Raw genomic sequence first — 13,310 nt, forward strand, 5'->3', positions numbered from 1 at the left:
CACCCCATTCCAAGCCTTCTCAAATTTATAAATCAGTCACAAAAGTCTTTTCAGAGGGAAAAAGATGATCAGGAAGACAAAACATATTTTAAACTTGTTCTTTTTGATGAAGTTGAAAGAAAAAAAGAGAGAGAGGAAGGAAAGAAGAAAGGAAGAAGAGAACAGAGGGAAGGAGAGAGAAAATTATTGATAGGCCATTGCTGATTACTCACTATCAACAGATTTTTTAACCCCTCAATTCTTTAATATTTTTTATTCTATCCTAAAGTCTGACCTTTCAAATTTGGGCTGAGGTGGGGAAAGAATTGAGAATGCTTACGCACTGCTTCACACTCCACTATTTCCTGGAGTTAAAAGACAGGTAGCCTAAAAATATGTTTTGAGGAAATCAAAAGAAGATTCATGGCAACCCAGTGGCTTTCCTGGTACCCAGGTCTATCGATCCATAAGGACTGAAGAACTTCCAGGAACATATGGTATATAAGCAGTGGCTTTCAAACTCCTTGATAATAAACAGTACTTCAATTCTAAAAATTTATTCCCATCTAAATTTCCCCATTCTATTTCTTTCATATGCTCAGAAAGTAGACAAAAGCATAATTTCAGTAACTATTGGTTCCCTTAAAAGGCTACAGTTGCATAACATAAATCACAGAAAAAAAGGTGAACACCTCTGGTTAAGGGAAGCAGCATTACGTACAGTCAGAGTTATTAGGCTATTTTATTAGTTTTTTAGGTAACATACTGTATATTTCTTATGAGATGACAGAAAAATTTAAATACACTTTACTTAGTACCTCTTTATAATTCTTAATCAAACCACCATGCTGCTGGTATTTTTAATTGAATAATAGAAATTAATTATAAGTTTAAAGTAGCTCATTTGAAGAAGCCTAAAAAATCAAAAATGTTTATCAAGGAACCATCCCAACCAATTAGGTTTTCCTTACTTGTAGCCAAGCTGTCTACAGATCACAGCTGCATCCTTATCAGTCCATCCATCATCACAAATCGTTCCCCACTGGCCATTGATAAAAACTTCCACTCGTCCTTCTTTCTTATTTTCTCCATCCATTAGTCTGATGGGAAAACCTAAACCATGATTCAAAGTATTAGAAAAGCTAAACAATCAAAATGATTCTAAAGCATGAGACTTTAGAAAATGCAATGACTTTTTATAAATAAAATAGCTGTAAAATCAGCTGGGAAATTCTGTTTTTGAGGGAGAGAAAAGCTAACAATAAAGAATTATATCCATTTTTGTGGTATCTTTTGAAGCCTTGAGGTCAAAGTGCCCATGATGCTTAATTTTGCATCCCCAGCACTCAGAATAGTGCCTGGAACGTAGAAGGCATGTAATAGTTTGTTGAATGAATAAAGAATGAATGTTGAGTGAATAAAGAATGAATAAATGAATTTCATAGTACTGTAAAAGTATGAATTATTTTATTAACACTAACTTCAAAACAGTAAAATAACATCAACTTACAGTTATTTTTATTTTATGCCTGTTCACTTATCTGTGATCATAACCAGATACTTAGACTCCAAAGCTAAGAGTTTTAGAAGGGAATAAAATGATATACCCTTGGCCTGTACAGGTAACTCGAATCATCTAATACCTGTGAAGGAGAATTAAAAAAAAAAAAAAAAAGGAAAGGCATCTAACAACGACATTTGCATTTAAAACTGATTCCAAAGGAAGTGCTTAAGCCACAAACATTAATAAGGTGTAAAAGTTGAAAAACTGATCTCTGGCAAATTGAGTTTTATCTCAATTATGCAAGTGAAGTGATTTGCAGTTTCCAATACTCTATCAACACCTAACTGTGGTTTGCATACTTTGATTCCCTAGATCTTGAGTTTCAGGATCCCCGAAACTTACTGGTCAGGATTTAGGCAATATAATGGAGCATGGTTAAAATATCAGGAGAACCATGCCTCTTGAGCCACTAAGGAGGTGGAAGTAGGCAGCTAATGAACAAAACATCATTTGATAAATGTTTGTCAACCATACTGACTTAAACTGAAATTACTATGTTGACATTTGTTAACTGAAAGGAGATACTGCTGGCAAGATGGACATATCCTACTTTTATTCCTCTGACACATTTTTACTTCTCCATCCCTCTTTGTTGCCCCCAGAGCTTTTGGCTCCCTGGTTTCAATCCCTGACGATCCTTGAGTCATGGACAGAACAGTAAATTTACTAGAGCAAAACAGCTAAAGAGTGGATGTCCCAGAACTGGGCCACCTGGGATCAAATCCCAGATCCACTACTCAACAGAAGACTTCATGCTAGTGACTTAACCTCAACATGCCTCAATTTCTTCACGTAGAAAAATGGGTATAATAATTGTAGGTACCTAACGGTGTTGTTGTGAGAGTTAAATAGGATATTTGCAATTTTTTTAAAGAAGGGCATGGCACAGAGTAAGCAGTCAATAAACATTAGCGATTATTAATATAGTCAGACATCACTAAACTAAAAGGCAATTGGAATTATAATTTGCCAAATAACTTCTTTATGACCTTGATTAAGTTACCTAAACTCACTCATTTCTAACAGAATGAGGAAGGAAGTCTGTGTAACAATAGCAAACACATAACTCATGCTTTTCATGAGCCAGGTGCTCTTCTAAATGTATACTAATTATCTTCATGGTACTCCTAACTCTTATGTTCAACAATTTTAAAACTACATGTCACTAATACTGTTTTCACTTATTCATCTATGGTTGACTGAGTATTTTGCAGTATCATTCAATTGGAGACACCTTTTGAGGTGTCTGACCAGCTCCTGATGACCCCTCATTCACAGAGAGGTCCACAGCTCCCAATGTGACTTTGTTCCACTGTTCACACTTTATTAGACCAGAATGGATTCCCAATCAATTCTAGGCCAATGTAACTTTCTCTTTTTGAAAATTGGAGTTGGGACTGAAAGGTCTATCAGTCTTGGCTATTAGCTCAAACTGAGGTGACATAAATGGGAACTGAAAGGCATCAAGACCAAACCAAGAAAGCCAGCTTGCCAAGGGACACACGAATAAAGCAGATGTAGCAAACAAAGGGACCATTCAACTGGGATTCTGGTTGGCTTTCCTGATCCTAGTTCCATGACCTCATAAAGCTTAGCTGTACTTAGCTTCACAAGCTACTTCAATATCTTTTTTTCCCCTTAAATTAGCTCTAATGGTTTCTATTAGTCATAACCAAAAGGCCCTTGACTGATGCCAGTTCCATCCACATTTTTGCTTAAGGTGTATCCATATTAAATGTAAATGGTCAAGAATTTACATCCGGAAAACTAAAACATATGAATGTTAAGAATTTTTTTTAATAATACTCATCCAGGTAAAGTTGCTGGCAATAAAAGAAAAAAATGCCTAGTCCATTTCCTAAAACAGATGGGTAATCAAAAAAAAATGGTTATTTCCTCCCTTTCTTTTAAGTTTTAAGAGAAACAACTAATGTAAATAGTCTTTAATACTGTGCTTGGCAATAACAGTTTCATAAGTAAAGTTCATATCCCTTCCATTTTCCATTCCCTTCTTAAGTAGTATATTATTGGCATTTGTAGGATTCATTCTATCGACAAATATTTATTGAATGCCTAGTCCATGCACTGCTTGGTATTAGCTAAAATTAGCTATGTCATAAAATAGTGTTTTTGAAACTTTACATTTCTTATAACTGTATCAACTTTGGGGGTTCTTTGAAAGACAATAAATGCAAAAAAGTGATCCTCAAAAACCAAATTCAAATGGATGAAACTATTTTCTTACAATTTTCAATTTTTACATCTTTGGATCTTTGGCCCCAAATTAAGACAATATTTGTACATGGAATTAGACCTCCATGCTCCAGTCTAATAGCTTTATGTTAGTTTTTCCTGAACTACAGAAATAAGGATTTTGTTAAAATAAAATGGTTTTTAAAAAACAAGAATATTTTTTCTCACAAACTGTGAGGACTAACAATTTAGTAACATGAGCTCTTAATCTTGGGGCTTCCCCTTATGAAGCTTGTTACTGCAAAGGAGAGGCTAAGCCTACTTATAATTGTGCCTAAGAGTCTTCCCCAAAGAACCTCTTTGTTGCTCAAATGTGGCCTCTCTCTCTCTCTAAGCCCACAGGGCAAGTGAACTCACTGCCCTCCCCTCTTTGTGGGACATAACTCTCGGGGGTGGAAATTTCCCTGGCAACATGGGACTTGACTCGCGGGGATAAGCCTGGAGCCAGCATTATGGGATTGAGAACATCTTCTTGACCAAAAGAGGGAAGTGAAATGAAACAAAATAAAGTTTCAGTGGCTGAAAAGGTTTCAAATGGAGTCGAAAGGTCACTCTGGAGGGCATTCTTATGCACTATATAGATATCCCTCATTAGTTTTTTGCATATTGGAATAGCTAGAAGGAAATACCTGAAACTGTCAAACTGCAAACCAGAAGTCTTGATTCTTGGAGGTGTTTGCATAACTACGTAGCTTACATGGTGTGACTGTATGATTAAGAAAACCCGGTGGCTCACACTCCCTTTGCCCAGTGTATGGACAGATGAGTAGAAAAGTGGGGACAAAAACTAAATGAAAAATAGGGTAGGATGGGGGAAGGTGAACTGTTTTAGGTGTTCATTTTTACTTTTATTTTTATTTCTTTTGGAATAAGAAAAATGATCAAAATTGATTGTGGTGATGAATGCACAGCTATATGATGGTACTGTGAATAACTGATTGTACACTGTGAATTACTGTAGGGTATGTGAATATACCTCAATAAAACCATATCTTAAAAAAAGTAAAGTACTGGGTTCCAGGGACCAGGGTACAGGTGGGGAATGGGAAATTAATGCCTAATAGGTACAGCATCTCCGGTTGGGGTGATGAAAAGTTTCCTCAACAGAGGGTGGTGATGGTAGCACAATATTGTGAAAAAAATTAATTCTAGTGACTTGTATACTTGCAAGTGTTTAAAATGGGAAATTTTGTGTTCTATATTACAATAAATTTTTTAAAAGAACAAAAAAATAACAAGAATATTTTATTAAAAACAAAATGATTTCTTAGAAAATAAAATGTTTGCAAAACCTAAGTGTATGCTTTTAAAACACAATTCATAAAATATTTCTGAACTAAATTTTAACCACTCATTTTAAAAATTATTAGATTTTCCTTGCTTAAAAGAGAATTGTATGACAAACACCATTCTATTGTTACCATCCCACTAGTTTCTTGTTATGGCAGTAATAATATAAAACATATTTTATTTCTAAAATCTTAAATACATGTAAAATGGAAAAACTAAACAATCCTATAGGTATATAGCATTTTTAATTATAAATCCCAAAATTTGATTTCTAGTAGAATTTTCTTTAACTTTATTTTATTTAATATATTATCTTTAGAAAATAATTTCCTACAAAAATATTAAAATCTAGCATAAATAAGAATTAAATGTCCAAGTTTATACTGTAAAATTGAGTATGAGACAAGTTCACTGTAAAAGAAATCTCTTCTAGGTCTTCACACTCTCAACTTTAGAATTAATGGGATATTAAAATGAGAAATCGGCATAATTACCATCCCAGAAATTTTCCCAATTCACGTAGGCGTTAGCAGCATTCTTACTAGGATTACTTTCACTGGTGTAGAATATTTCTCTTGAGCATTCCACCCACCACAAACCCAAACATAGAAAGTGTCTATTGAGCTATTTTTTTGAGATCAGTTTCATTCACATTTAAAATTAAGGTCCAGAAGTGATAGTTCAAATGTCTGAAAATAATCATAGTCCAACAGCTCATTATCATACTGCCAAAGATATAAGACAACTCCATTGTTTCTCAAATGCTGCTGTTTATATTATTCCATGATCTCTTCTTTTAAATATACAGTACTTTTTGATACGTGGGAAAGTAATAATCTCTTTGAATGAATAAATGGTAATATGATTCTATCCCAAAAGGACATCTGGCTCAGATATAATGTTCTTTAGACAAATGGCTTTAGTACTAGACACATTACCAAGACTAGAACCAAAGAGAGTCATAATAATGATCATATATTTTATTAATAATTATCACCCTTAGCTTTTTAATTAAAAAAATATATGTCCAGGGTCCTAGAATTAAAAAGACTTTCAGAAGAACTGAAAAGATGAGCTGTCCTAAGCATATGGATATATTCAACCACATGGGCCGTCAGAGAACTCAGATCACAGTGTTTTATCACCTGGAATACCTGACTAGATTACCTGTTTTGCAAAATACCTGCTATCTGAGGCTGAGAGGATCCACTTCCAGCAAACCACATGCAATCATTCATTATATAATCCTGGGAGGATCGTAAATCCTCCATAAGAAGGGGAACAAAGGAGAAGGCAAACAAATGAAAAGAAAGGAAATTGGAAATATGACCCGCAAGTGATGCAGTAAAATGTTGTATTTCTACTTGAAGTAATGCTAAAGAGTGAGTCACCATGATCTCACAGTTTAGAGTACAATGCTTTGGCAACCATATGCTTTGACAAATTTAATGCATGGTTAGTTCTCAGTGGTGAGATTCAACAAGTTTTGTTGTATTATAACCTGAAGACTCAAGCTTCACTGTCTTAAAAATAGGAGGATACAAGTGGGTAAAAAGCAAAGTGCATCTGTAGTTATTTCAATTCATCAGTACCCACTGACAAAAAAATACATACATAGATATTTAATAGACCTGTGCTAGCATCCTGACAAATCTTTGGAATATTTCTCTCTACATTTTTCATTCATATTTATTCTTCTTCAGATGCTGTTTGTCAAGGATGTTTTGTTGCCCTCTGCTCACAAGAACATCTTAATCTGCAAATATCTTAAGACCGCGAGAGGAATGTTGTTCTCTTTTATCACACTACAAATCTGAAGAAGTCTGGAACTGGAGAGTAGCAAAGGCCCTGATGGGTTTCTAGCATAACAGGGTATCTTACAAAGATGGGCTATTATTGATAGCAAAGAAAGAGCCATTTAGGAACACAGTGAAAAACGTGAAAGAGCTCAGCACAAGACCAGGATTGGCTGGGAGCAATGATTGACAGGGTCTCAGGACTAAAGAAGAAATTAATCACGGGGAAGGAGGTGTGGCTACATACAATTTTTAATTCTTTTCCTAATAGCTTATTAGAATCCAAGGTAAAGAAGAATCAGAATAGGTGACCAAGGAGTAGAGGAATGGGCTCTGCAGCATTTTTATTCCACATTTCAGAGACATGTGATTATAAACATTTTAAGTGAGAAACGTAGGCCTCTGGGCAAGAAAGTAAGTCTCTAGTGATAGAAACTTCATAACATTGGTGGAGAGTCACAAAAGACTATTTTTCTGTGCATGTAACTACTGAACGATAGAGTTAGGGGAAAGAGACTTTTAAAAAGCCAAGATGAGAAATACTTCACTTTCTGGACCAGTGGTGGTGGAAGGAGCAGTGGCTACTGAATCATTGATTCTCAAAAGCTGGGATGGGTTCTCACCCACAGAGAATCTGTGTCCATTTCTGCCAGGGTAGCAGGCGACTCCGACGTCTTCCCGATGGCTGCAGTCGTGCCTTCCCCACGGTCGCCCGGAACACTGAAGGAAACTAGTTTCCTTTCCAGAGCAGCTGATGTCATCCAACCAGATGGGCCCTGTGCTTTCTTCAAAATCGATTGCAGAGACTTGCTTTCCGTACCTGTGGCAAGAAAATAAACATTTTGCATATGATTGCTGTCTCTTGTTTCAAGAAACCACAAAGCACAAAACAAACAATCCAATTAAATATCATGACTTCAGAGCATAAGTATTCTTTCTCCCACACTGAGGACTCAGTTCCAATAGCAGTGTTCACTGCATCTCATATTTTGGTCATCTTGACAATTTTTGATTGACTCAGTGGGTAGCTGTGCCAGTTTGAATGTATTATGTCCCCCAAATGCCATTATCTTTGATGTAATCTTGTGTGGGCAGACTATCAGTGTTAATTAGATTGTAATTCTTTGAGTGTTTCCATGGAGATGCAACCCACCCAACTGTGGGTAATGACTCTGATTGGATAATTTCCATGGAGGTGTTAGCCCACCCATTCAGGGTGAGTCTGAATTAAATTACTGGAGCACTATATAAGATCAGACAGAAGGAGCAAGCTGCTACAGCCAAGAGGGATACTTTGAAGAAAGCACAGGAGCTGCAGATGAAATACAGTTTGAAGACAGCCATTGAAAGCAGACTCTTGCTCCAGAGAAGCTGAGAGAAGACAAATACTCCAAGTGCAACTAAGGGTGACTTTTTTGAGGAACTGTAGCCTAGAGAGGAACATCCTGGGAGAAAGCCATTTTGAAACTGGAACTTTGGAGCAGACGCCAACCATGTGCCTTCCCAGCTAACAGAGGTTTTCCGGATGCCATTGGCCATCCTCCAGTGAAGGTACCCAATTGTTGATGTGTTACCTTGGACACTTTATGACCTTAAGATTGTAACTGTGTAACCAAATAAACCCCCTTTTATAAAAGCCAATCCATTTCTGGTGTTTTGCATTCTGGCAGCATTAGCAAACTAGAACAGATTTTGGTACCCGAGAAGTGGGGTGCTTTTGCTGCTGAGTTTGCAAACACCAAACATGTTGGAATGGCTTTTTAAATGGATAAGGGGAAGATTCTGGAAGAATTGTGAGGAGCTTGATAGAAAAGGCCTAAACTGCTTTGAAGAGACTGTTTGTGGAAACATGGACTCTAAAGATATTTCTGATGAGGCCTTGAACAGAAATGATGAATGTGTCTTTGCAAACTGGAAGAAAGGCGATCCTTGTTTTAAAGTGGCAGAGAATTTGGCAAAATTGAGTCCTGGTGTCAGATGGAAGGAATAACTTGAAAGCAACAACCTGGAATAATTAGCTGAGGAGATCTCCAGACTATGTGTGGAGGATATACCCTGGCTTCTCCTTGCAGCTTACAGTAAAATGCGAGCAGAGAGAGATAAACTTAGAACTGAGCTCTTGGGTTCAAAGAAACCAGAAGCTGATGGCTTGGAAAATTACGGGCTTCCAGGGGGTGGAATCCCAGAAGCTACAGCCCAACGTGAGGATGTAACCAAACATGGAACCCAGCCACCATTTCAGTACAAGCCAAGATTGGAAAAGGAGTTAAGCAGAAAGGATTTGTGGAAAGTCCTATTGTCTGACAGCTTTGACCTCTGTGTGCTTCATGCGAAGCCAACAGAATTTTTGTGAGATCTTTATAGACAGAGCTGTTGCCAGTCTGGACTGGAGGAGACAAAGAACAAATTGAAGGAAAAATTTCTTCAAAGACAGAGCCATGGAGGTTGAGGTCTGGAGTCAAGAGGTCTCAGGCTGGGAGAGCAGAGCAGCCCACATGCATGGAAAGGGTGAGTTTGCCCTGGAAGTCGAGGGCGGGCCTTCTGCCTCAATGCTCAGGAAATGTTCTGCCACCCCAAGCCCCAAAGAGGGTGTAGCACATTCCCAGGGAATTGGGGAGAGCCTAGTTGCCACCACACTGTTCTGAAGGGGTTGAGCGTGTGCCCCGGAGATGGAAGGGAATCCGGGTGCTGCCCCGATGTTTGACGAGGGTGGGGCCGAGAAGGTGGTCTCCCCAGTGCGTGGCTATGTTGGAGCATTCACCCAAGCGTTTGGAGAGGAAAGGGCTGCCACAAAGGCCCTTAGGAAGGGTTAGATTCCCACTCTCTGAAGCCCCAAGGATGCAACATCATTCTGTAAATGACTCTCAGACTTTGAAGTCTAATGGAGTTTGTCCTGCAGGTTTTAGGAACTGTTTTGGTCCTGTTAACCCTGTATTCCTTTCAGTTTCTCCTTATGGCGATGGGAATGTTTATCCTAAGACTGTCCCTCCTTTGTATAGTGGAAGCACATAACTTATTCTAAGTTTACAGGTCCACAGTCAGAGGGGAATTTTGCTTTTGGACAGACCACACCTGTAACTGATTTAATGGGATCTTGTATGTAACTATTGTTACTGAAATGATTTAAGTTTCTGTGATATTGTGGGATGAATGTATTTTGTATATGGAAAGATAATGTCATTTGGGGGTCTAGGGGGTGGAATGTGACAGTTTGAATGTATTATGTTCGCCAAATGCCATTATCTTTGATGTAATCTTGTGTGGGCAGACATATCAGTGTTAATTAGATTGTAATTCTTTGAGTGTTTCCATGGAGATGCACCCCACCCAACTGTGGGTGATGTCTCTGATTGGATAATTCCCATGGAGGTGTTGGCCCGTCCATTCAGGGTGGGTCTGAGTTAAATTACTGGAGCACAATATAAGATCAGACAGAAGGAGCAAGCTGACACAGCCAAGAGGGACACTTTGAAGGAAGCACAGGAGCTGCATATGAGAGACAGTTTGAAGACAGCCGTTGAAAGCAGACTCTCGCTCCGGAGAAGCTGAGAGAGGACAAATATCCCAAGTGCAACTAAGAGTGACATTTTTGAGGAACTGCAGCCTATAGAGGAACATCCTGGGAGAAAGCCATTTTGAAACCAGAACTTTGGAGCAGGCGCCAGCCACGTGCCTTCCCATCTAACAGAGGTTTTCCGGACACCACTGGCCATCCTCCAGTGAAGGTACCCGATTGCTGATGTGTTACCTTGGACACTTTACGGCCTTAAGATTGCAACTGTGTAACCAAATAAACCCCCTTTTATAAAAGCCAATCCATTTCTGGTGTTTTGCATTCTGGCAGCATTAGCAAACTAGTAGCTAATGGATACTTAATGCTTTTTCCTTACTTACTCTTGTGTTTGCTCTACAGTTTAACCCACCTACCAAAGAGAATGCAGAAAGAGATTAAATCTCAAATTCCTGAATTCAGTACAGAGCCATGGAATGACCACTGTGAACCAGAAAGAGGAAACTCATTGGTGTCTGCCTCTGATGAGCCATCTGAGTGCATTTGATTTTATCTGCTTCTCTAGGCCTTATCACTACCCTCTTCTCCAAAATGAAAATTGCGTTATCAGTTGAGTGAATCCTCAAGTACTGTATCCAATCCCATAAAAGTTGGATTTCAGCCTTTCAAAATGAGGATAATGACAATTTCTTAGGTTTTCATAGATTATGTAAGTTCAATTTTTAAGCTTTTATAAATTATACTTGTGTTATAATTGACTTGATTTGTAAAACTCTGTACCAAAAAAAATCAAGACATAAATATAATAGCTATATATGCTGTAGAAATAGAAAAGATCTGCAAAATAAAAAATTGGTAACTAAGTGGTCTGCACTTTGTTTCTTCTTCCACCTAATTTTGTTTTCTTTTTTCTGTGTAATCCAAAACTCCAGAAATCAGTGAGCTAAAAGTTCCCTTTTAGAGTGAACTTCAGTTCTAGGCATCTATGAAATAACCCTCTTACCCATAAATTTTACACCAATGATTTCCCTCCATGGATGTTTTTATTATTTCTACACTACCAATATTATGAGATTTTTCCTTCTGGTATGAATTTTACTAATTGTTTTCCAATGCACTTATTTCTTTATTTAACAAGATGAACTGTTATAATAAATTAAAACAGTGCAACTTTTAATTAATCATCCAAAGGTTTTTTTTAATAGAAAAGACTAAATCCCATATTGCTATTGTTTTCAACTTACACCATCTTTCCACAAAATACATCAAACTGATTATCAATCTGTCCATATCAACTATACGACAGATAAACAGGAAGTTATTTTACTTTGGAATTTCATTTGTACAAAGAAACTAACAGTTTACCCTCTTTCTCATACTAAAAGAATATTCTCTTTCAGAAATGTCCTCTGTAAACCAAAAGTAAATGTAGCACATGCTTATACAACCTTCTACAACAATTACTTAGAACTTTAACACATATTATTGAGAACAGTTTTAGAACACTAAGTTCTGATACTCTGTAGATGCAAGGAAAACTGAATGGATTTGTGAAACAAAATGAATAAAATATGGATAAAAAAGTCAGTGTCACTCAATTGTTTTCATTAATAAGGAAGAAAATATAAACATAAATAATTAATATGATTTATGAAGCTCTAAATCTGTGAAATGATACAATTCTCACTCAAAGTTTTACTTCAAGATGAAATGGCATTTAGTAAATAATTCTTATTAACAAACTGTCCATATTTATTTGGCTGTTATGTCATATCCCTTGACCCAAGAATTGTAATAATTGCATTACCCAAGAAAATTCAAAATATTAGGAAATTATTTGCAACTGCAAATGATAGCATGAGTTATAAAAGGAAAAATTAAAACTAACCTAAGTATTAAGTAAATTATAGTATAAACATTCAATAAACTATATTATTAAAAATTATGACTACATAGTAATATAAAGGTGGAAAAGCAGAATACAAAAAGTACATCTACTACTAAAGCCGATTAAAGTTATACACACAAATTATAATTGTGATGGTTTAAGATTGGAAAAATTGTGGGTAACTTTTTTCTTTTTTCTCTTTTCCAAACTTTCTCTGTTTATATTACTTTTATAAATTTCAAAATATGTGTTTAAACAAGGCTTATTCTAGCATGAATAAAGGTGCATATTTAAGGTTTAGTGAATGCTTACAATTAGCTCTATCTCAAGCTGAAATGGAATAATTTTGCCAGTTGTTTTAAAGCAGGAGATATTTACTTCAAGCATGACATAGAAATATTGAAAGCAAAAAAGAATAGGCATTCATGGGCCTCATTGAAATATTAACTCAAAGACATCATTTGCAGCTACATCGACCACTGAAGTCTTCACTCTGGAATGCATTATGTGTGTGACATGAAATATATTTCCCAAAGGGTGATACTCAGCTTTTAAGAGAATGAGGTCAAGGGTGAGTCTGAAAGCCATCTTATGACAAGAGGGCTGTTTTTCTCAAATAAAAGTGATAATTATAACCTCATTCTGAGAGAGGCAATAATGTAACACCAAAGCATTTGACACTGGACTTCTTTGCAATTTTAGAAACAATGATGTCAGAACTAACAACACGCAATAGCAGTGATGCCTCATAAGAAAATCCAGCATTCAAACTATACAGTCTTATTTGCAAAGACACAAAGGACCTAGAAGTCACCCATGGCTTCAACCAGTTATTCAAGAAGGGTGGTAGCAGCAGAGAAGGTAAAAGAGAAAAAGAGCAAGAGATGCTTATTCATCATCTTAGAATATATAATTGTTTTTTAATGATGTACACCAGAGACAGATGAGAGAGACGGCATAGATAGATAGATAGATAGATAGATAGATAGATAGATAGATATAGGGAGATAGATATAGATTAGATAGGTA

The 13,310-nt window shown here is 36.7% G+C and overlaps 1 protein-coding gene across 1 annotated transcript in view; it reads right to left on the reverse strand.

Annotated features, from left to right (window-relative positions):
* Window positions 1-13,310, reverse strand: part of PRSS12 (serine protease 12) — a 127,710-nt gene that overhangs the window by 44,106 nt on the left and 70,294 nt on the right. Inside the window, 2 exon segments of the mRNA XM_037830550.1 lie at window positions 951-1,092; window positions 7,506-7,702. Coding sequence (XP_037686478.1) covers window positions 951-1,092; window positions 7,506-7,702 — 339 coding nt within the window.

This window comes from Choloepus didactylus, chromosome 3 (assembly GCF_015220235.1).
Source record: "Choloepus didactylus isolate mChoDid1 chromosome 3, mChoDid1.pri, whole genome shotgun sequence".
Lineage (NCBI taxonomy): Eukaryota > Metazoa > Chordata > Mammalia > Pilosa > Megalonychidae > Choloepus > Choloepus didactylus.